The sequence below is a fragment of the Acanthochromis polyacanthus genome, chromosome 17 (genome assembly GCF_021347895.1).
Source record: "Acanthochromis polyacanthus isolate Apoly-LR-REF ecotype Palm Island chromosome 17, KAUST_Apoly_ChrSc, whole genome shotgun sequence".
Lineage (NCBI taxonomy): Eukaryota > Metazoa > Chordata > Actinopteri > Pomacentridae > Acanthochromis > Acanthochromis polyacanthus.
In genome coordinates this window covers 39,003,848-39,028,890 of record NC_067129.1, presented here as the reverse complement: position 1 = coordinate 39,028,890, position 25,043 = coordinate 39,003,848, and the positions used below count along the sequence as shown (strand labels likewise).

Genomic DNA, 25,043 nt, shown 5'->3' with positions numbered 1-25,043 from the left:
TAACATGACAAATAATGGAATGAAATAACAACGCAAATAAACATCAAACCACCGTCTTTAATAACTCAATTACAGTTAATTTAAATCAGCAATTTATCATGAATCATGACATAAAATATCGAAATCAAATAAAAAAATGTGGGTTCATTCCATACCAAATCATCCATTTTTTTTACATTTTTGCTCCAATATCTCTAATTTGACACAAGTTTTTTAAAGCATAAAATATGGAAGTTTGAAAGATTGTAGGTGATCCATCTTTCCTGAGAAAAATGCTTTAGTTTAACCCCTTAAACTTCAGTGTACCGCCGGCGGTACACTTACTAATTTGCATAGGAATTTCAAGAATGTCCGACGGCTGCAAACGCGATTATACAAACACTATACGCCGATGGAAAGCTTAGATTCTTATGAATCCGCCGGTATAAACCACTTTCAGATGTGATTACCACAGCGGGTGAGAAAAACACATTTGTCCGACAAAAACGAATATCCATCCATCCGTTCTCTATACACTGTTTGGACAACAATATCTCAAGAATTATTGAAGTTAAAAACCTGAAATTTTTACTGTTTTCTTCATGTCATTAAGTCAGGATTGTTCATATTGAAAAAGTATTTTTTTAAAAACTGTCTCTGATGGTGGGTGAGCAGACATATGAAAAAGGAAAAATTGAAGCCATCATGAAAAGTTCCATCTCTGAACTCACATTAACAAATAAAATATTGATGCAAAACTCAACCAGTGATATTTTCTGAACCACATGTAGCTGAATGTCACAATAATACACACAGAACACCAAGAATACTTTGAATAGAAAATACTTGGTCACAAAAATGGAAAGAAATGTATTTCCATTGAACTTTCAGAACTGAGCAGCTTTGACAACTTGAAACACAAAAACTGAAACAATAGTAGATACTCCGATCTGTTTCAAACAGAGTTCTGCAGTTTATAAACTCTTCTCCAAATATAACACAGAAAATATATGTATATATTAATAAGGACATATTTGTCATCTTCAGACCCACTTTGCAGACATAAATGTAGCTTTGGAGGAGACTTGTCATGTAGTTTGCTGTCATTTCTTTAGGAATTATCACTGCATCAGATTATGAGGATGACAGCAGCAGAATAGAACCAAATCCACTCATCTGTTGGATAGTGGGATGTTTCTAGTGGGACATTTTCATACTTGGACATATATTTAATGCTAATCTCATCCACTAATGTGACCAACACTTCACTGCTAAATTTATCATCATGAAGGAAAGTGTTTGATAGGAACAAAATGGATCCTCTGCTTTGTGTTCCACTGAGAATAAACTTCAAGACCAAAGTCACAGCTGGACTCTGACAAAGTTCAAGTGTGACAACATGAATATTTAGAGTGATGATGAAGTGGTTTACCTTCAAGCATCTTTGCAATAAGTAGGAGGACAAATACACTGAGTTGAATTTGTGGGACTGAAAATGATGTCAGATGCTTTCTATTCAAAAATAATTTTATCTTATTTATTTATAAAGAAGCATTTTGAAACTCCACAACCTCTGTTCTATTGGATCATTTTTGTTTTGTGGTAAAAATTGTCACATCTGCTCTATCAGTGATGAAAGATAAAAGAAAATAACTTGGTGTTCATTTTTGTGATCAAGTATTTCAAATAAAAAGTATTCTGTGTTTAGTTTTGTTTTATTGTGACATTCAGCTACATGTGGTTCAGAAAATATGAGTTGACTTCTGGATTATCAGGATTTATTTGATTTAAGCTCAAAGATAAGATGTTTCATGATGACTTTAACTTTATTCATATTTCAACTCACTCAAAATGAGAAACTATTTCATTTCTTTTCCAATATTCCAGATTCTGAATCAATGACATGAAGAGAAATAAAACTGAACATTTCTGGAAGCCTCAAATTTCACTGAGTGAAAAAAAACCTGCTGAAAGATGGTCAACAGGACATTTTTAAACAATTTTGATTGCAGAAGATATTTGATACAGAAAACTAAAATTTCACACATTGACTTTTAATTTTTTGATGTTTAATGATACTTTTCTTTTAAAGCAAAGATAAAGCAGAAGACCTCTGATGATTTGAGATGGAAGAACCCTCTTGAAACTGATAAAAACTATCAGTTTATATCCTGTTGGTTTGTTTAATCTATAATACAGGAAACAGTTTTTATAAACTGATCATACATGTATAGAAATCTCAGACTCAAAGACAAAAAGTAACTAAAACACTAAATAAATACAGTGGTGGAAAGAAGAACAATGTTTCCCTCTGAAATGAGCAGAGATGAAATAGAACTGAAATATTACCCCATGTGGATAAAGTCAGAATGTAGAAATATAAAGTGATGACAAAGAAAATGACTGAAATGTTCAATCAGTACAATGACATCAGAATTCATGGATTTCTCCTTGTTATAGACTGAATGGGTAAAGTAGAATTCATTTACCTGAGCTGTGAGATATAAGGCAGACACTGCAGGAAACTCCTCACTTCACTCTCTTTCATGTGACCAGCCTGCAGTTCCACTGGTTTCTTCTCTGATTGGAGTTTCAGCACTTCCAGGAGGATGGAGGTCTTTCTCTCTGAGAGGTTTATGGACCAGACTGCAGGAGCTGACTGAAAAAACTGACTGTAATGATGGAAGGACTCTCAAAAACCCTTCACTCCTAACATGTTGGTACAAATCGAGATAGACGTTACTTAAGTTCAGTTTGATGAGGAACAATGAGAGGAGCACATTCACTACATTTGGGAAGCTTTGCTCATCGTGAAGTGCTGCCTTCAGGCATAATTCCAGTAACAGTCTACTTTGTTGTCTCTCCAGTGTCCCATGGAATTGCTTCCTGGTTCACCAAACCTGGACTTCTGTTTGGTCATCCAAAGCTTGCATCATAATAAATGTAATAACAGTATTAATAATAATAAACGATAATATCAACACTTTCTCCTCATATACAATAAAACACAAACAGAATTTCAGCTTGATGTACTAGTTTTCATTTTACAATGTGCAAATGAAGAGAAAAATATGAAGACTTGTGAATAGCAATGATCCTTTATCAAATCAAGAAGTTGGAGTTATTTATTTTTGGAAAGAATTCTGTTTATTTATCTTTTCATTCCAGCCCGTAAATTACCAAAATACGAATGTTCTGAAATGTGATCCTTAATTAAACTCATTGTGCATCTTATTGCACCTGCAATGTTTTATCTGACACATCTTCAGCAGAATTTCTGAGATTCTACAACAGAAAAAGTACAAATACATCAGTAGATATTAGCTCAGAACCAATAGACAACAAGGCCAGCCTGAGGCTTGATTCTACAAAGTTTAAGTTCATTAGCAGTATGATTTACCACTCATCACAGAACAACAGATCTCTCTGAACACCCAATTTTAAACTGGGGATGGGGCCGATCCGACCCAGTATTGGTATCTGGTCCTAATATTAACAAAATTCATGGATCGGAAATTTCTGATCCTACCCCTGGAGATTTCCGATCCATGTCTGTGCTTTAATATTGTCTGCTGAAATGACTCCACAAGTGATTCCCTGCTGCTCTGCTAGCTGACTGCAACATGTTGAATGGATTTCCTGAACGGAACGTGTCTCAGTGACACGCAGAGTAATAAGACCCGCCTCCATTCAGGAAATCCATTCCACAATAACTTTCAGTTCTTTTTTTTTCAGAAAAAAAAGAAATAAAAATTATTGTGTTAATAAGAAGACATGATGAATGTTTTTGAGAAAACCCATTCCACACTTGCAGCCAGCTAGCAGGCGAGCACTGAGCAGCACTGTGGCTGACCAACTTCTCATTACAACATTTCTGCTGTGTGGAAATATGATATGTACGAATGTGTGCATGTATTTCCCAAATGGCAACTTTAGGTCAGTATAAGGTCATTAAAGGAAGTCAGAAAAACAGGAAATCCTGTGAACAGGAAAATCCCATCCTGAAAATAGATATGTAACTGTGGAGGTACCTATCCACTAGATGTATTTTTCTTGCATGTAAATGTGCTGTATCTGGAAATCGCCCGCTTGGTTGATGGTCATGAATGGGCCACAACATTGTCACATGACAGCACTTTCAGCTTGACAGTCTGGCAGATGTGTCGGGCCAACATGGCGGCTAGGTTGCAAATTTTCTCTTTTATTTCAAAAACACGTAAGCAACAAATATTTCTTTAAGCCAGATCTCTACACTCTGCATCAAATTTGCATAAAGTAGAAGTCAAGTCTACTTTATGCAAATGGGTAAACACACCGGCTCGCAGCTTGAAACAAACCGCATGCTGGTCCAATTGCAGTGCATTTCCAGCTGTAATCCGATGTGTTTACTCAGAGCTCATTTGCATAAAGTAGACTTGACTTCTACTTTATGCAAATTTGATGCAGAGCATAGCGATCCGAGGCATCCCAAAACCTTCATCAAATGTCTAAACTAGCCATTGATGAACTACAATGAGGACAGATTCAGCTACTGCAGCTTATTTCTCACCTCAAATGCTTTCACAAATACTTTTCGTTGAAATGCTTTCAAAATAAAAGAGAAAGTATGAGGAGGAGCCCCCATGTTGGTCCGGCACATCTGCCAGACTGTCAAGCTGAAAGCGCCGTTATGTAACGATGTTGTAGCCCATTCGTGACGTCAACCAAGTGAGTGATTTTCGGATGAAGCACATTTACATGAGAGAAAAATGTATAGGACACTTGGCTCAAGGGTTTCAAATTGACTGTCAATTTTTATTAAATCCAAGACAGATACACATAAAGAGTAAACTTCTCTAACACTAAAACTCTCCAAATAAAATACAAAGGGCTGCTTCATCTGATCAGCACAAATTAAGTCTACTGGCTCTTGTAGCATTCACAAATCAATATCAAACTTACTTGTAGAGAGGAGTTTATTACAGTCTCATATAAAATCAACTATAATTATAATAATATCAAAGCAAGCAGAGCTCTGGTATCGGAATAGTAGCAGTATTGGCAGATTTTCAAATTCAGGTGTCGGAATTGGATTCGAAGTGAAAAAATGTGGATTGTTGCATCCCTACTTGAAACCACATGATTAAGTCAACTTATTAAAAGCACCATTGTTGTGACATGATTGGTGTGAGGACAACTCTAGACAGAAGGACTTACATTCCAACATTGACAGATGGGTTAAAACATGAAATCTCTATTAGACTAAAGCTACATACCTGAGTGAGCTGATGTATGGCAAAGCCTCTATTAGGGACTCACAGAGACTCTGGCAGACAGGAGTTTCTCTGTCCCAGTAGAGGCAGATATTGACCTTTGTTGTCATCCTCTTCATGACTTCCACAGCTCTTTCAAACAGCTGTTTTTTACCCTCCACTGGAAGGTGCAGCTGATTTTCAACAAGGCCAAGTAAGCTTCCAAAGTCCATCTGTTCTTCACTGAGAAGGAAAATCTTCCACAGCTGCTGTGGCAAAAGGTCACACCTGTAGTTTAAAGAATAACCTCATGATCAAACAGATCCTCAGTATATCATTCTCATTATACTGTATGTTGTAACCTGAGCAGTAATGTGACTCTAAAAACACACACTCACTCATACCATTTGACATTTTGAAGGCATCCAAACAGTTGTCTCATTCCTTTCTCTGATATCGTGACATCATCAAGGTTCAACCATATTTTCCGTTCCTTAGACTGACTGACCACATAGGCCACAGCACAGCAGGGGTAAGGATCAAGACTCTCTCCACAGAGGTCAAGACGGTAGTCCAGTTTCTCTAGAAGGTAGATGCATGCCTCTGGACTCTGGGACTCATACAAGCACTGGCATAAGAACAACGTGTCGACATCAAGCCCACTGTCTTCAGTGTCAACCACATCTGGGACTAATGTGGTTATGAGCTCCTTGAAGAACCAGTCAGATGTTTTGTTGAGCTCCTCAACTGGAATCAGACACTTCATCCAACTTGGGCTCTTCTTGTTCAACAGTCGACACATGAAAGGGATCAAATGTTTCATGTGTTTCATCTCCTCAGTGAGGCTCTGCTGAAAAACATTCCTGATTTTATCAGGACTCTTTAAGAACCACACGGCTGCAAAGAACTCCTGCAGTGTGTAATGGAGGAATGCGTGTCTAGTTTCTGTTTCAGTTCGGCTGACTTTGATAAAAAGTGGTTTCAGGAAGGAAAGGACACAGCTGTCTTTACAGGGCACTTCAGTCAGGCTCACAGTTTTCCCCTGAGTTGCATGAAAAGCTATTCCAGCCAAAGACAGTATTTCTTCTCTCTTGGTTTTGATGAAGGTGTTTAGCTCTTTGTTCTTTGTTTTCTTGCTGTTTATCTGAAGGCAGTAACGAGCAATGTCAATGTAGATTTCTGTTACAGTGCATGGCTGTGGAGAGTGTTCTGATGAAGAGCAGGCAGCCACCATCAGAGCATACATTGGTACATGGCAAAGAGTCAGCAACTCCAAGCTGCTCAAAACCTTCTGTGCATCGCAGAGTGTTGCAGATAAGTAGGACTTTATGGTCTGCTCACTAAATCCTTTCACCTCCACTCTGAGACAGTCCTCAGAGAAGAAGTCTTCCTCATCATCTGGTCTGCAGGTTATGATGATCTTTGCATCAGGTAGTAGGTCTTTCTCTACAAGCCTCTGCACCACTGATAGAGACAGATCTGTGATGCCATCAAAAATGATGATAACATTATCAGAGTTACTCTTTATGTCCTGTAAAACCTCATCCACGCCTACATCTGGTTCACTGAACCTATTAAAAAGAAGATCCTCCAGGGTCATAGCTGGTGTGGTTTGGGACATTTCCCTCATGTCAAAGTAGAACATGTAATCTAACTCCTTGTTGTCCTTTTCTGCCCACAGTCTCAACATTTCACAAACGACTGCTGTTTTTCCAATTCCAGGCTTCCCGACCAAGAGGATGTCTTCCTGTGTTTTCAGAAGGTCAGTGGGGGAAATTTCTGGTTTGTCCTCAGGGATGTATGTCCTCAGTTTCTTAGGTCGACTCATCTTACTTTTCCTTCTCTTCCATTTCTTGATTTTAGATGGAGATGGGCTTTTCTGTGTATCCAATACAAGTGAGGTGTATGACAGATCAGGCCTCCTTTTGTCTTCAAACAGTTTTTTACTTGCATTCCAAAACTCTTCAGATAATTTTGTGCTTTAAACTTCAACTTTTTCTGATATCTGTGGCACGGTCTTGGGCCTAAAATAAAATAAGTTAGAAAATAAATGCAATATAACACAACCACGGTTTTCTCCTGATCTCTTGCTAAATATCAAATATTTGCACACAGACACAATAAAATGCATTATGTAGAATTGCTAAATTTAATAATAAGAAATGTGACACATTTGAAGCAGAATTTTCTTCACAATACCTTGCAGGTAGTCCACATCCATTTGTGTTTCTTCCTTGAAAGAAAAGCAGCTGATCCAGTGGTGCAGGTCAAACTTCTGGGTTCCAGTGGAAGCTCCAGTGTTTTTCTCAGGGACAGGAGCCGGCCTTTCTAAAGTCCTCTTCCTCGTCACGTCAATAATTCTGAGTAACTCATAGCAGGCTGCTTCCCCCTTTTTTATGACCTTGTCCAGGATTTTTCTGGTTCTATCGAAGTCATCACGCTCTGTCTGTATTTTGCTGACCTCCTCATCACTGAGAACTCCTTTCTGATACAAGTTCTCCAGAATCACAGAGAGATTCTGTAGTTCTCTGACAAGGTGCCTTCTGGCTCTACTGACATAATTTAAGGCGGACTCTGATGTACAAGCCATGTTTCCTGACTCCTGTGAGTTCTGCACACAGACCAAACGCCAATGACCTGCAGAACAAGACACCAGATTAACAAATGTTCAATAACTACTCTGCCTGTGATGTATCAGATGTTACTCAGGAACTTAGATGAAGCAATATTTGCAGTTCAACATCAATTCTAATGTTGGATCTCAGTTAAAAGTAGGCGAGTACTGATGTGTTATTTTTAAGCCAGTTTTGATAAAAAAAAATTTGAATAATCAATCAAACTAATAATCTATATTAGGAAACAATACACATTTGCAGTAAAAATGAAAATCTTTTTCAAATTTGGAATAACACAAATTTCAAGACAAACCTTCACTGAAACGTCTTTGTCTAATTATGTTCTACATACGTCTGATTAATGGGCCAGGCCAATAACCAGTCCATAACTAATTCAATGATAGATATCCATGTCCTACTGAAGAATATGCTACCAAAATGGGAAGGTAGGGATCCAAACACTAATCCTGTCTGTAAACACAGGTAAAACACCTGGTTAAATCTGTGGCTTCTGAGGAAGTTTAAAAGTTGTCAAACCCACCAGGATTGTCACTTTGAGGCTGAGTGCTGAAACACACTATTCACCACACCAAAGACTCTAACAGCTCCAAGTAAAGTTAATACTGAACATCTCTGAACTGTCAAGTCTCACATAGTAATGCTCTACAGGTCTGACCAATAAACTGTAGTTTGCTGTGGACGTGTTAAATGCATTTGATAATGTGTACATTTTGTTCACATCAATGAATCATGTTCAAATCATGTTTACATTTCTTATTATTCATCTGCAGTGTTTAATTCAATTGGAAATATTGTGAAACAGAAATATGACATGTTTTTGTGTGGAATGTGTTCTAAACATAGATTCATGGTTTTATTGTCAAACTAAAATGTTTGAAGACTTCAAAACAAATTTACCACATTTGTAAGAACACCATCACACACAGCTCCATGCAGACTGCTCAGTAAATCAGAGAGAAACACTTACACATCAGCCTCAAAGTCTCCTCTGATGACAAACTATCAGCTGCTCAGCATCTTCAGAATGAGATTTTCCTTATAAGACAAAAACAAGAAAAATATCACAGTAAAAAAACTGTAAGACGATAATAATAAAGTCAGAATAGCCTGTAAAATATATAAAATGCCACAAGTCCAAAAAAACATTGAATTTCATGCAAATCTAGTTATTTGCTGAAAGACAAATAAAGCTGTTGACAGAAAGTTTGTCTGAGCTCACCTGAAGGTACCTGCAGGATTTATGACCATAAAACAGCATTTTGGATCCAGCCATGGTTCAGTATGAAACTTTCACAACTGTGATGTGGAAATTTGAAACCTCCAGTCTGCACACACTGAGAATAGATTTCACAGTAAAGTAGAATAGATCCTCTGTCCAGCAGTGAAACTTTTGAATGAAAAATATTTACATATTTAACAAATGTAATGTTTCATTTCCACAAGAGGAGGCGATGGATCTTCAAGAACTTCTAACAAGGCAGCTTAACGCTTTTGTGGAAAAACATCAAATCCAAAAGATGACAGAATCCTAACATTTTTATGTGACTTTAAGCATTTTGGGAGGTGACTTTTAGGCTTTCTGAGCAGTAGTGACAAATCTGTAGGCTTCTATTTCGTCCCCGTCGAGTTTCAGGGGAAGTGTGAGATTGAGATCTAGTCAAGGCTGAAAAGCGTTTTCACCTTCTCTGAAAATTTTAAAACACACACATGATTTATATTGTGATTAAGTTCTTATTGTCCCTAAAAGACACGACAACTGAAAATCAACCAACATACAAGAGAGTTCCTTTAAGCTACAAGCAAATACAGTCTCTGGGACCAACCAAACTAAAGATGATTTTAAGCAGAATTAGAGCATGTATGAACTCTTTTTACAGACTTTTTATGCAATCATAAGTAAGGACAGAAAAAAATAATAATCTAGTTTTGTTTGTATGCATCAGTTTATTTCTCTTGAGGGAAAGAAAGCAAAACATGTTAAACAGAAAAAAACAAGATAACTACTACTGGACCATTAGCTTCACTTGTTAGCTTTAGCTGTAGGTAACAAAGTTGCGTACACCGGTCTCATAAAAAAAACATGTAAAAGAGGAAAATTAAAGTCAATTCCCAATGGATTATTGGCTTATAAATTATATTCATTTGTTAGTTAAAACCTGTTGAAAGCAGTTGGCTAGAAAGGAAAATATGTCAAAAAGAACTGTATCATAAAAATCTTTATGATACTGTCTATGCTCCAAACAGATACTCTTGCTAGCACCGTTACAAAGTTAGCTAACTTAATGCTAATAAAAACAGCTTGAAAAAAGTCAAGACGCCGAAGTTACTCACACACTGCTGGTTTTGTCTTCGATGGGCGAAAACAAACAGTTCGGTAAAGTTGGAGAGACATTCACAGATCCAGACTTCTGGCATCAATAACTCATTAGATATACGTTGTCAAAACATAAACGAAGCCTCTTTCCCATTGTTGTAAGGTAGAGGTTGTGCTACAAGGCCAGTTTTATCAAAAGTCGCAACATTGGTGTCTATGCTCAGCCGGCCTTTCAGTAACTTTACTCTTCTACACTACAGTGTCATTAACATTACTGCCTGCCGTTGGCTCTTGTTTATCATGCTACAACACTTAGTTTTATATATATATAATGGATAGAGGAAACAGACGAGGAAAATTGGAATGAAGCTTGTTCAAAGGCACAGAAACAAACAATAAATACAAGATTTAAACTATTGCAGTATAAATGGCTAATGAGAGTGTACATCACTCCTGCCATGCTCCACCATATGTCAGCATAAATCCCAGACACAGGACATGAGACCTGCTTAAAATATTGTATTTGTCTATCTGGCACTGTATTTAGTTACATTTACTTCTAGTGACTTGTATTTTACATGTTCCATTTTGATATTATGATTCTAATTATTGCCTTACCTAATTTATAATTCTTCATTTCTACATTGATTCATTATTTGCTTAACCATTATTTATTTACTGATTTTTTAAAAAAATTTATTGAATTTGCTTTTGTTACGGCTGTGCCTCTGTCCGCCTCCCCCTGTCTGGTAATTTGTATTTTTGTGTGCTGGGCTGCTGTCGCCCCGCCTCCTTGTCCGTCCCACCACACCTGCAACATCTGGAGCTGAGGTTGGATTGGAGCAGGGGAGGGACGACCGCTTCAATCGAGGGTCCAGCAGCTGTTAAAAGGCCTGTTGATGCCAGGCGTGAACTAACCGTGACATCACCCGTTGGTTTCAACGCCGAGAAAATGAAGCCCGGATTTTGCTACTTCCTGGTTGCCGTTTTGGATTTTTTGGAGCCAGTGACGTAAAAAGCGTCATCAAACAGGCTGGACCGGAGAGCAACTAGGGGCAGGATTGGCTGCGGACTCTCTTATCCCGCCCACATTTTACCGCAGAGGCTTCTGTTGCTGTCTATCAAGTATAGCCACGCCCCCTGGCTCCGCCAACTTTAACGATTTATTTAAAATTCAGTATTGATTTATTTTAAGATCGGCCACCTGATCTCTCATTTTGACCATGAAAACTAACGGGGAAAAATCCTGAGCTGTAGAAAATCATTCTATCAAATTTTATTTTTTCCAAAAATGAATTGGGGTCTATGGAGAAAAAGATTTTTGGAGCCAACCCTAGCGGACGGCGTGATATTGCAAGTTTTTGACACTTCCGGGTTGGCTTCAATTCTGGAGCCAGATGCTACGTCCACTTTATATACAGTCTATGGTTGATGCCAGCATTCGGTGGCAGTTCCTCAGGAAGGGATCTGTCCGTGTTGACTCTGTGAACTCGTCTGTGAGGCTGGAAGCTAGTCAGAAGTGTGAAGTTAAACCATATCTGAAACCTTTGCTAGCTTTAGTTAGGGGTGCTTTTGCCTTTGTATTTCTATTTGGAGCTTTTATTTGTGTCTGATGTATTTTTATTTTTCCCACAGTCTAGTGGAGTCTACTTCCAAGAGAAGGCCACTTTGGTTCGATTTGTTTCTTTAATTTCAGCAGCACCCATTTACTTTCAGATCCCTCACTTTGTCTGTTGAAACCTACCCTTATCAAGAATAAAACAGACTCGATTCTGGAAATTCATTGCTTTCATTTGCATTTGTTAAAATTCGGTTACACTAGACAGTGGGGTTGTAACAGCTTTGTTTTATTATTATTTTCTTTTGTTTTGCTAAGAAATCATTGAATGATACAAAGAGTTAGAATGGTGCAGTGTGTGGGTGTTTGCACATATGTGTTCTTTTGTTAATTTACAAAATCTGATAATAAAGATATTGTAGGAGAAAAAAAATCACAATTTTAAGGTATTTTTAGAATAAAAAAGCAATAACTTCACTCTTATACACTGTAGTGTCACCAAATTCACTGGAACCTTCAACTGGCTCCTGCTGGTCAGACTACAACTCTTGGTTTGAGACTAGATATTTTTGCAGAATTTAAAGGAATTTTTATTAGTAGTAAAAGTCAATAACTTCACTCTTATACACTGTAGAAAAAATAAACTCCATCCAAACATCAAAGAGGTCCTGCTGATCCTACCTTCAGATTTTTACTTCCAAGTATTGTCTGTACAGTCCTTAACTTGGAAAATATCATTAGCAGTTTAACATTCTGGTTTAAATGAATCAATTAACGCTGCAGCCTTGTCAGAAGGTCTTTCTTCCCAATCGTCAGTACTTGAGGAGTCTAAACAGTTTAGTTTGGTATATTGGTGTTATCTGATATTCTCCTTGGTGAGGATTCGAAGTTCTGTTACTGTTGTCAACTGGCCATTCAGTAAATAAATTGTCCAAGTAAAATCTGCAGTCAAGTGTCATTTGTTTACGTCACCATGACTCCTGGACAGCCTGCTGCTGCTGCTGAAAAAAATCCCAGAGAAAACACTGTATAGTACTGCATACATGAAGAAAAGAGCCATCAAAGCTAATTTACTCATTAATCCTTCAAATTCACACACAACTGCACACACTGGATCTTATGCACAACTTCACATGGCGATAAACAACCAAAATAAAATAAAATTCTGTCACTTTTGGTAATCAGTGTTCCACAATCGACCCAGAAAATGGATGATCACTTTTATATGTTACAACAAAAAATATTTGAGATATGTAACAATTTCAAAAATCCTTGAAATCATGAAAAATTGTTAAATATCAAATCAAGAGTTGTAGTTTGATCAGCAGGAGCCAACTGATGGTTGGACAGAGTGTAATTTTTCTACAGTACATAAGAGTGAAGTTACTGAATTTTATTACTAATAAAATGATAATAAAATAAGAAAAATTCCATAAATTTATGAAAAACAGTTAATATCAAACCAAAGGCTGTAGTATGACCAGCAAATATGACCAGCAGGAGCTAACTGATGACTCCAGTGATTTTGGTGACTCTTCAGTACAGAAGAGTGAAGTTATTGAATTTTACTACTAATATAAATTCCTTAAAATTCAGATTTTTTACTGAGTATCAAACCAAGAGCTGTATTATGACCAGAAGGACCCAATTAATGTCTTCAGTAAATGTGATGGCTCTACAGTGTATAAGAGTGAAGTTTTTGAATATTTGTGTCTCTCTTCGCTGTTGCAGCGGTTTGTAATTTGCAGACGGTCCCTGTTCACTCGTCACACCGCCGGCTGCTGATAGACGCCAATATTATTTCTACAGCTTTAAAGACAGCGACTTTTGATAAAACTGGCCTTGTAGCACATTATCTGGCTTACAATGATTTGAAAGAGGCATCTTTTATGTTTTCACAACATATATCTCATTAGTTATTGATGCCGGAAGTCCGAATCTGTGAATCTCTTTCTCACTTTACCGAACTCCATCAGGACGTCAGCACTGATTAAACTGACGCTTATTTGTGAACTACAGGCCGATTCAGAAATGATTCCTCAACTGTTTTTCTGTTTAAAACTCCAGACTTCACTTCTGTATGAAGAACTAAAGGGTATGGTTTCTTTCTCAGCCCCACAAAAGATAAGTCAACATTTTCCACCTTTCAGAAAGTTTTCAGCTCTTCTTCTGGATCTTACCTGCGTGTCGCTGCGTCCACTGCCTCCAGATGTCACAGAGGTTCTTCGGTGGGTTTCTCCCACAGACAGACTGCGCTTTGTCCGTGTGTCTTTCCACGTAGTGACTGAAATTATTTCCTGGTCTGTGTCTGTGTTCGTTTCACTTCTCTAGATCACCTCTGCAAACATCAGTCTGAGACTGAACCTCTCTTGTTGGATCATGTCTGTGCTGCATCAAATACTAATGATCTAATACAAATTTTCACTTCTGTCCAAACTCATCACATTTAACAGCTTCTTACGTTTTCCTTTAACCACCTGAACATGTTTCTATCAGGAAGCTTCCAAAAAATTCAAGTGTTTGCTCCAAATCTTCACTTTATTTAGTCTAAAATTAGACTGTGTTGTATTTGTTTGGTTCACTGAAAATCTCAAACCACTCCTTCACTTGTTCAGTTCCCTCTCACCTGTTAAATGTTCATATTTGTCTCTCTTGTCCAAACTGACAAAAATAAATATTTTACTTGATCAAAATGTAAACAAAGATTAATTGTCAGCCACACAGTTCTTAGGGTTCTTTATATCGACAAATAGCATCACTTCCCTCATAGATTTTATTTTCTGATCTCAGAGCTGAAATTCTCTTAGTGTCATTTTAAATGCAGACAAGTGAAGTAAATAAAATGGGCTCTAAAATACTGATTAAATAAATGTTGACCCTGTAATGTTGGAATGATCTGATCCATCATCTGGTGTTTTATCTTAACAAGAATTCATAATTATAGAAAATGCGGCTGACTACTGTGGAAATAGTTCACAGCTGTACTAATTAAATTCAGATATATGAAACTGAAATATACATAAATCTGAATGAATATGTGAATAAAGTCAACCTATATTCAGAGCTGATATTTGTATTAAGTTTATTTTTGGTTAAAATTGTTCATCTTGTTAGTTCTTTTGGTCAGTTCACGTCTATTTCATCAGTTTTTGTCTCTTTTTTTCTTCAGTTTTGCTCATTTTATCTCTCATTTTAGCAATTTTGCATCACTTAAAATTGTTTTTGTTTAATTTTGGTCATTTTCGATCTCATTTGGATCATTTTGTGCATTTCAGCATGTTTTTAGGGGAAAAAACGTTGTATAAATCAGACAGTAAATGATCTATGAACAACGCTCTCTATAAGCCTGAATATTGAATAGAATAAATTTGGACAGCTTTGTGAATGTAAGTGAAGATTTCTGGATCATTTTGGTCATTTTGAGACCAAAAGTGGCCAAAATGGGACTAAAATTGCAAAAATGACAAAAATGAAAGACAAAATTAACCAAAACCAGACACACAAATTAGCAACAAAATGACGAAAATGAGACACAAAATGTACAAAATGAAAAAAGCAATCTTAACCTGGTGTAAAATAACTAAAATGAGAGATAAAATGAGCAAAACAGACCAAAAAAGATGAAAAATGAGACAGAAATGGCTGATGAGTCACAGAATGGACAAACTGACATGAAATGACTAATATGAGCAACATGAACAATTTGAAACAAAAACAACCTTACAGACACATGAAATGAATCATAAAATGACCAAAATGGTACAAAAAAACATAGAGATGTAACATGACCTGAATTAGACACATAAATGACCAAAACCTGATGCAAAATAAACAAAATTACCACAAAAAAAAACATGAAAAGATGCAACATGTTTAAAAACGGACCAAAAGATGCAAACTGATCAAAATTAAACACATTCTGACACAAAATGACCAAAATTAGCCTCAAAATGACCAAACTGATCCAGAAATCTTCTCTTACATTCACCAAGCTGTCCACATTTATTCTATTCAATACTCATTTACAGTCTGATTTACACCATTTTTATCTTAAAAACGTACTGAAATGCACAAAATGACCAAAATTTCTAGTAAGAACAACCCTAAAGACATAAACTGACCAAAATTAGAGACACAACCATCAAAATGAGCCACAAACTGAACAATTTGAAACATAAACAACCTTAAAGACAATCAGAATCACCAAAATAAACCACACAATGACCAAGATGGTACAAAAGCAACAAAAAGAGACAAAAAAATGACCTGAATTAGATAAAAACATGACCAAAATTAGCCTCAAAATGACCAGATTGATCCAGAAATCTTTACTTACATTCATCACGGTCCAGATTTATTCTATTCAATATTCTGAAGGTTTTACACAGAGGTTTGTTCAGAGATTATTTACAGTCTGATTTAAGCCACTTTCTTCCCTAAAAACAGACTGAAATGTACAAAATGATCCAAATGAGATGTTCATTTTGTGTCTCATTTTTGTTGCTAATTCTAGTCATGCATTTCTTTAAGGTCGTCTTTCTTCAGTTTTGCTCATTTTGTGTCTCATTCGGGTCATGTTGCATCTCTTTATGTTGTCTGTTGTACCATTTCTGTCATTTGGTGGCTGGTTTTTATCATTTGGTGGATCATATTGGTCTGTGGTTTGTTTGAATCATTTTGTGGTTCACCCTCCATAATTGTGTGGTAAAATCCTCTGATCAGACCTGTTGACTGATTTGTTCCATGTTTCTACCAACAACAACTCAAACTTGCTTCTCTATCAGGTGTATTTTATGCTACACTGGACTCTCTTCAGGTTTTACAGACGCAGTGATCTCATACTTCATTTGCATATAGAATAGAATAGAATAGAATAGAATAGAATAGAATAGAATAGAATAGAATAGAATAGAATGTGCTTCATTGTCATTATACAGTGTATAACCAGATTGGAGAGCTTCTCTTTTTCAGTGCAAACAGTCTATTTAAAATATACAGTATAAATATCAGAGTGAATGAGACAGTGGTGGATGTTACACATTTCAATGATTTGCCTCCTCCAACTCTCACACTCCTCCACCTCATCCATCATAAGACCTCTCTGTGCTTTTGAGGAACTGAAACTCTCTGTTTTGGACCGTCTTGACCACTCCATCCAACTTCTGTTGTCTGCAGCTCAGAGAAGGCCTCTGATGGGGAAATGGAGAAGCTGATGTCAGCGTCTGTCACTGACACCCCATTGTGTAATCTTTTTGGACAATCTGCACACACTTATAAAAATCCCCAAAGTCCATTTAGAGTTTAACAGTCTTTACAGTGAACATTTCACTTTACGTCTTCACTTCTTTAACCCGAGTTTCTCATGAAAGTTAAAGCCATTAAAACATCTCAGTTTGATAGTAATCTAAACCCTTGAAAGCATTTCATTCTCAGTTTCTCATATTAATCAAATCCATCACCCTTCAGTGAGTTACTGACTTTTAAATGAAGATTATAAAAATAAGTCTTCAAGTTAGCTTCATCACATTCACTGGGTTCTAGCATAATGTAGTTATAAATTTGATTCATCTTTAGTGTGAAACTTTTACTTTGCAGCTATATTTTAAAAATGTTGCTCATTTTAAGGGAAGACATTAAAGGATGGTTTTGTGAGTTCAATGAATTAAAGGTTTAACTGATTAAAATGTGTTTGTTTCCATTTTAAATGTGTGGATTTAATGACTACAGCTGTATTTTATGTTATTGTGAATTCTAAACGAGATAAAACACCAGATGATGGATCAGTTCATTCAACATTACACGCTCAGTATTGATTTAATGAGTGTTTTCTTTCATTTCACGTGTCTGTATTTAAAATGACTCGTATTAAAACATGATTCCAGTGAAACAGCTTTGAAAGAAGTCAAAAGTCTCACTGTTTCCTGTTCAGTCCCTTCAAATTAAAGCTCCACAGTCTGAGTGTTGACCTCATCAGACTGGAAATGAGCAGATCTGAGGATTCTTTAGGATCCAAAGCTGCTTTTTACAGCCTTTTACACAAATCTCTCTCAGAGATTTCCTCTGCCGTTTCTACTTCCATCTTTTCTGCTTGTTTTCTTGTCAGATAAAGTTGAGTGCAGAAAGACTCACTGGCTTCTTTTCTCCCTCAAATGTTTGACAGTGTTGGTGTGCTTGTTGTAAATGTTCCACATGAATCCATGTTTCCTTCTTTAATGCTCCTCATGATGCTGGGACTAAAGATGTGCTCTACATGGATCATCAGCAGCAGCAAACATCTCAACTAAAAGTCCCTCAGAGAGAATCTTCAACTGGTTCATGGAGCCAAGCTCACTTTAAAAGCAGCATCAGCAGCGTCTGTTTCAGCCTCACATGAAAACTTTGAGCTTTTTCCTTCTGATTTGATCTCAGCTCCAACATGAAGGAGTGCAGAGACCACACAGAACAAACCTGCATCACTGATTTAGTGAGGCAGGTTCTCAGTTGTGAGGACATTAAATGATCCTTAAAAACAGAATTTACAAAGTGATGTTGTGGGTCTAGAGGCTCAAAGTGTGACATTTACCAAACTGTGTGGAATTATGAGAGTCAAATATACCAATGAAGCAATGAAATGGGAAAGAATGAGTGAAATTCTTCAAAGTTTCATTGGATTCATCTCATCTAAAGGACATTTTCATGAATGTGGAAAAACGACAGGAAGTGGTTTAAAGCAAAGAGCCAGAAAAAGTCATAAAGTGATAAAATCCAAGAAGAGACTAAAGGAGAGCAGAACACTAAACTATTGAAATGAGGAGTGGATTAAAGTCCACAGCAGCAGACAAAGAAGAAGATGAAGCCAGAGAAGGTTTGGATTCCTCAGCTGACATGTAGAGTGTAGATTCTCTCTGACTGTAGTTCCTGTAAAACAGCTTCTCAGGACATTTAATGTTGAAATGGAGTCATCACTTCTGGGATTGATTCTTCTTTATTCTTCCTAAAAGCTTCATATTTATAGAATTAGAAAGAAATGGAAAATGTTCCCAAACACACATTTTCAGAAGGTTTGTCTGGAGGCTGCTCTGAGAGCTTCCTGCTTTCTCTTGTGTTTGTGTTATGAAGCAGCAGCTTTTATCTCCATGATGGAAGACGGCCACAACGTGAGAACTCCTTTTATTAGTTTAACCTTTTATTGTTTAATGTTATAAACATTTCTGCTGAACTGAGAAACTAATCATGTTTGAAGTCGCCATTAAACAATGAAAACCACCAGTTTTATAGCAACAGCTGCTGGAAAACCAACTCTTAGCTTGTTTGCTGATTAGTTTCATTGAGTCAGAGCCCGATTTTATCAGTCCAGCTCCAGATGATGATGATTAACTTCAGCCAGCAGATGAATGAATCCTTCATCAGATGATAGAAACATGAAATGATCTCAGTGTGTCTCTACGTTAAACAGCAACAACCTTTAAATGTCTAATACTGAGAGTTTTCAGCTTTAATGATGCTGATGAAGCTGCAGGGATCTGAACTGGTCCCAGTTTAAACCAGAGGTGTTTTCATGCTGGTTCCTCTTAGAGCTGCTGGTGCTGTTCTCCTGGTTCTCTGTCAGAGTTCAGAAGAACCTTCATGGACCTCATTCATCAGTTCTTCCACCTGTGAGCTGCAGTCCAAATGTCTGCTGGATAAAAGGTTCTTCATGGTTAATCTGACTTTTCTTCATATCTGGTCTGTCTGCAGGAAAATCTGTCCTTCCAGGAGGCCGAGTCCTTCAGTGGTCCAGATCTCCATCAAAGGTGAGGGGAAAGGATGGATTTTAAATGTTTCTGAAGCAGTTTTCACCTTCAATAAGGAGCACCAGTGTTAGTGAATGAACCCTTTTTAAGTGCTGTCAGTGTTTCTGTGAAGCCTGCAGTGATCGTGTCGTCTGTCTAATATTTCAGTGAAGTGGAGGAATTCTGTCCAGGGATAGAAAAAGAGCTGAAGAAGAAGAAGACTGTTCAGTCTGGAGGTGGTGCTCACTTCACAAGATGGTAGACTGACATGAAATGTTAGAAATAAAATATATTTTACCAAAGTAAAACAGTGAAATCAGTGCAGTTTATCAGACATATCAGTGTTATGTCTATTTATGCATGTTAATGTGTGTCTCAGTGTTTCTTCAATAGTGGATCAGAGGTCTGACAGGAGGATGTGATCGACTGGGAGGAAAAAGTTTGTCTACGCAGAACTAATTAACTGAACTATTGTTTTAACATCGGCCTGTTTTTCACGGTGCACAAACTGCACTGATCGTTCAGACTCTGATAACTGGAGAACACTTCGTTAACGTCCAACTCGAACATTGATGACGTCACCACCTCGACTCTTCTACTCCGATTATCTTTACTGTGAAAAACAACAAAATGGAATCAGATAAAATAACAGCCCTGCATGTTCATGTTTTAATATAGAAACACTCGTATATACACAAAGTTATTGAGGAGGTGCAGAAGTTTTTTGTCCTCTGAAGGGGGACAGAAAAAAATCTGAGAAGCACTGATCTGTCAGGAGGAAGTGAGATCAGGAGTCAAAGAGCTCATTTACCTTTGTGTGTTTAGATTTTATTTTTATTTAATGTTATTCTATGAAATAAATATAAATATATATCTGCCTCCAGAGTTGTCTGTTTCTCCTCTTTCCATCCTTTCAGACTGTCCTGTTTCAGATCCAGACACCACAAAGGTCATTACATGATTCCAGTATCTTTTATCTGATAATTTCACAATTTGTCCAAATGCAGGCTGTGAAGGAATTAATTCCAGCCTTCTTCATGAACAGGTAGAACCACTGCATCTTTATTAGGAACTTCATTAACATAGACCTTCAAACAAGCAATAATTTTCCGACACTCACAGAAAACTTTACTTCCGTATATCGGTGCACACCTCCTTCAGAATAAAAGCATGGCTCAAAACAATGATTAAAATGTGTATAAATTTTATGTTGCTGAACACAAGTCTGAACAAAAAAGTTATATTGTAGTAAGTACTATTTGGGTGAATTAAACCTGTAAAACCCTCAGTAGGATATGAAGTCGTAATCTGTGTGGTCCTGAAAGTTCAGCCTCCAGCTCTGTAGACAAACTCACTGGGGTCAAAATGAAAGAGGAATACTCCTTAAATAAACTTTTAAAATTCTAAGTGCATTTTGAGGGAAATCATCCTTTAAAACCGTGAGTTGTGCATTTAAATCGTAAATTCTGAACGTCAGTGATCTTCTATTGTAGTAGCTGTCTATAAATAATGCTCTAAATGTGGGCAGACTGTTGATTTTATCACCAACAAGCACAAACATGAGGCTCAGAGCGTTTCTCAATACCAAGTACACTGTTCTCGCCAAAGTTGGAAAGATATTCACAGATTCGGACTTCCGGCATCAATAACTCATGAGATATACGTTGTCAAAACATAAACGATGCCTCTTTCAAATCGTTGTAAGGTGGACAATGTGCTACAAGGTCAGTTTTATCAAAAGTCGCTGTCTTTAAAGCTGCAGAAATAACATTGCCGTCTATGAGCAGCCGGAGGTATGACGAGTGAACACGGACCGTCTGCAAATAGCAAAACCGCTGCAACAGCGAAAAGAGACACTACACAAATATTCAGTAACTTCACTCTTACAGACTGTAGATTCACCAAAATCGCTGTAGCCATGAATGGGCTGCGGCTGGTCATACTACAACTTTTGGTTTGGTGCTAAATGAAAAATCTGAATTTTAAGGAATTTTTGTTATTATTTTATGAGTATTAAAATGCAATAACTTCACTCTTACACACTGTACAGTCACCAAAGTCTCTGGAGTCATCAATGGGCTCATGTTGGTCATACTACAACTCTTGTTTTGTTGCTAAATTAAAAATCTGAATTTTAAGGAATTTTTATTTATTATTATTATTATTTTATTTGTAATAAAATTCAATAACTTCACTCTTACACACTGTAAAATCACCTAAATCACTGGAGTCATCAATGGGCTCCTGCTGGTCATACTACAACTCTTGCTTTGGTGCTAAATGGTGTTCGCCAGTCTAGCCTTTTTTAACCCTTGCCTCAGGTTAAAGTTGGTCCAGCTCTCCGTTTAAAGGGTTAGATTCTATCTGCCTATTAGTGTTTCACCTAACAGGTTTCAGCAGAATAAATTAAGCTGGAATCGAGAGACACTCGCCCAGGTTCTAACTGCCTTGCATCCGAATGTCTCACCCCTCTTATCTGATAAATGCTATCCCACCAAGCAGCCTTTCTAAGTAGTAGATTTTGATTTATCATTCACATTCGTTATCGGACAGCTTCTCTCTAAGGACTTGCATGCACTTGGTGCTATTCCTGGGTTCGTTTTAGAGGTTTGGAAAGAACTAACCTCAGGGGTAATGTTTAACCAATCTCACTTTGGACTAAGTAACCTTTAAGAACCATTGGATTGAATGCACACAATCAACTTAACTTTTTTACCACTATGCAGATTTTCAGTGGTTTATAATAATTTCATTAGGCTTCTCTTTAAATGCAATAGAGCGTTTTATTAAGCAAATTTTAGCAAGAGCACAGCATCAATTCATGATTAAAACAATTAATTATTTCTGATTAAAAATGAGACTAAAGTAAATAAATTGAGCGTACCTGACAATCTTCTCTAATTATTAAATTTAGGAGAGAGAGCGAACAGCGTGGCCACTACCGTATCACTCGGTCTTGTCTTGCGTCTGGGAGAAGCACACAGTTGTCCAGAGGACTCGGTACGATGTCTTCTTTGTGGACAAAAGGATCTTTTCCCTCGGCAGGGGGAGCGGAGGAGTCCTGTAAGCCAATCGTGGTCTGGCAGTTATCTCTGGAATCGGCTGGAACGTTAGTGCTTACGCCCCAGCTGTCTTCTCTGTGGTATGGTGGTGATGGAAAAACCCTCGTCTGTTCAGGCTGTAGTGGGTCACTGGGCCTCCCAGCCCCGGGGAGGGGAACAGCCCAGTGCTGTTGCCTCCTTTGCCTCTTCGGGTGTAGTCGGATCTTCCCTCTATTGGTTTCTTCTGGATAACTTCAGAACCTCTTAGGACTCTCCGTTTGGCAGAGTGTGGTCTTCGCTTGTTGAACAAAGTCAGAAAAAGACTTTGCTTCCAACGATGTCCTCAGCGATCTCTGGAGCCTAAGTCCCGCGTAGTCTTCCCGTCTCTTGGGCAAAAGAGGAAGGTGAAGATTCTTCAGAACTCCGGCCAAGTTCCCTTTGCGGCTCTTCTGGCAGCTCCGGCGAACGACTCAATTCAATTCAATTCAATTCAATTTTATTTATATAGCGTCAATTACAGTCAACTCGTCTCAAGACGCTTTACAGAACCCAAATGCCTGACCCCCAGAGCAAGCCCAAAGGCGACAGTGGCAAGGAAAAACACCCTTTTAACAGGGAAGAAACCTCGAGCAGAACCCGGCTCTATATAGGGGGGACCCATCTGCCTGCTGGCCGGGCGGGTTGAGAAGGACAGAAGAGGGCAAGGGGGAGGGATGGGAGAAGAGGGAGGGGTGGGAAAGCAAGGAAAACACAACACACATTTGGATACATGCATGACAGGATATGTGACACAGACAAAGTATAAGCTAACATTGAAAACTGACTCATAATTTACTCTTATGATGTACGGCTCTGACATTAAACATACTCCATATATAGCTAGCAGTAAAATTCAAACAGTATGTAAGTTAGCATAACAGTATAGTGAAGGCAATGCAGAGTTGACTGGTGGAAAAAGGGAGTTGGAAGCAGAGGGCTGGAGGAAGGTCAGCAGCAGCATCCCACAGTGGACATGGTGGAGACTGGACCAGCTGGTGGAACATCAACCGCAGATCTGAAGCATCCAGCTCTGGGACCAGGGACACTCGGAGAAATAGCACAGGGGGAAACAGAGTGAATGTACTGCAATAACGGTATACATATTAAATGTAAAGGTAGATAGAGAAGGGCTCAGTGCGTCAAGAAAAGTCCCCCAGCAGCCTAGGCCTATAGCAGCATGACTAGAGGCAGAACGAAGGGACGTCCAAGAAGGAGTCAGCTGTGCAAATGAAGACACAAGCCGAACCCCTGTGGGTCACCCAGTCAGCCCCAACTATAAGATTTGTCAAAAAGGAACGTTTTAAGCCTGGTCTTAAAAATAGAGAGGGTGTCTGCCTCCCGAACCCAAACTGGGAGCAGGTTCCACAGGAGAGGCGCCTGATAACTGAAGGCTCTGCCTCCCATTCTACTTTTAGAAATTCTAGGAACAACAAGTAAGCCTGCAGCTTGAGAGCGAAGAGTTCTACTAGGATAATAAGGTACTATCAGATCTTTAAGATATGATGGAGATTGGTTATTAAGAGCTTTATATGTCAGAAGAAGGATTTTAAATTCTATTCTGGATTTAACAGGAAGCCAGTGAAGAGAAGCAAGTATAGGGGAAATATGATCTCTTTTGCTAACTCCTGTCAGTACTCTCGCAGCAGCGTTTTGGATCAACTGTAGATGTTTGAGAGAACTATTTGGACAACCCGATAATAAGGAATTGCAATAGTCAAGCCTGGAAGTAACAAAAGCATGAACTAATTTTTCTGCATCACTCTGAGACAGAATGTTCCTAATTTTTACAATATTACGCAGATGAAAAAAGGAAGTCCTACAGACTTGCTTTATGTGTGAGTTAAAGGACATGTCCTGGTCAAAAATAACTCCAAGATTCCTCACAGTAGTACTGGAGGCCAATGTGATGCCATCCAGAGTAACTATTTGCTTTGAAAGCGAGTTTCTAAGATGTTTGGGGCCAAATACAATGACTTCAGTTTTGTCTGAATTTAGCAGTAGGAAGTTAAAAGTCATCCAGGTTTTAATGTCCTTAAGACAATCTTGCAGTCTAGCTAACTGATCAGTTTCATCTGGCTTCATAGATAAATACAATTGTGTGTCATCTGCATAACAATGGAAGTTAATACAATGCTTCCTAATAATATTGCCTAAAGGAAGCATGTATAATGTGAAAAGTATCGGTCCTAAGACAGAACCCTGAGGAACTCCATGATTAACTTTAGTATGCTCAGAAGAGTTATTGTTGACATGCACAAACTGGAACCTATCTGATAAGTAGGATTTAAACCAGTCCAGTGCTGTCCCTTTAATGCCAATTGAATGTTCTAGACGCTGTAATAAAATGTTGTGGTCGATTGTGTCAAACGCTGCACTAAGATCTAACAAAACAAGTATAGAGACTAGTCCATTATCTGATGCTATGAGAAGGTCATTAGTAACTTTCACTAGAGCTGTTTCTGTGCTATGATGCACTCTGAAGCCTGACTGAAAC

The 25,043-nt window shown here is 37.8% G+C and overlaps 1 protein-coding gene across 2 annotated transcripts; it reads right to left on the bottom strand.

Annotated features, from left to right (window-relative positions):
- Positions 1–4,858: 4,858 nt before the first annotated feature.
- Positions 4,859–14,041, bottom strand: LOC127530616 (NACHT, LRR and PYD domains-containing protein 12-like). 2 transcript variants are annotated; one of them, XM_051937846.1, is made up of 6 exons: positions 13,899–14,041; positions 9,066–9,180; positions 8,814–8,881; positions 7,410–7,847; positions 5,609–7,234; positions 4,859–5,498 (listed from the first exon to the last, which is right to left on the bottom strand). In XM_051937846.1, the coding sequence occupies exons 5-6, from the start codon at positions 7,036–7,038 to the stop codon at positions 5,216–5,218; spliced, it is 1,713 nt and encodes a 570-aa protein (XP_051793806.1). In that variant the 5' UTR covers positions 7,039–7,234; positions 7,410–7,847; positions 8,814–8,881; positions 9,066–9,180; positions 13,899–14,041; the 3' UTR covers positions 4,859–5,215. The 2 variants fall into 2 exon arrangements, with proteins under 2 accessions (XP_051793806.1, XP_051793807.1); XM_051937847.1 differs by having other exon boundaries at positions 5,615–7,234.
- Between the last annotated feature and the right edge of the window lie 11,002 nt (positions 14,042–25,043).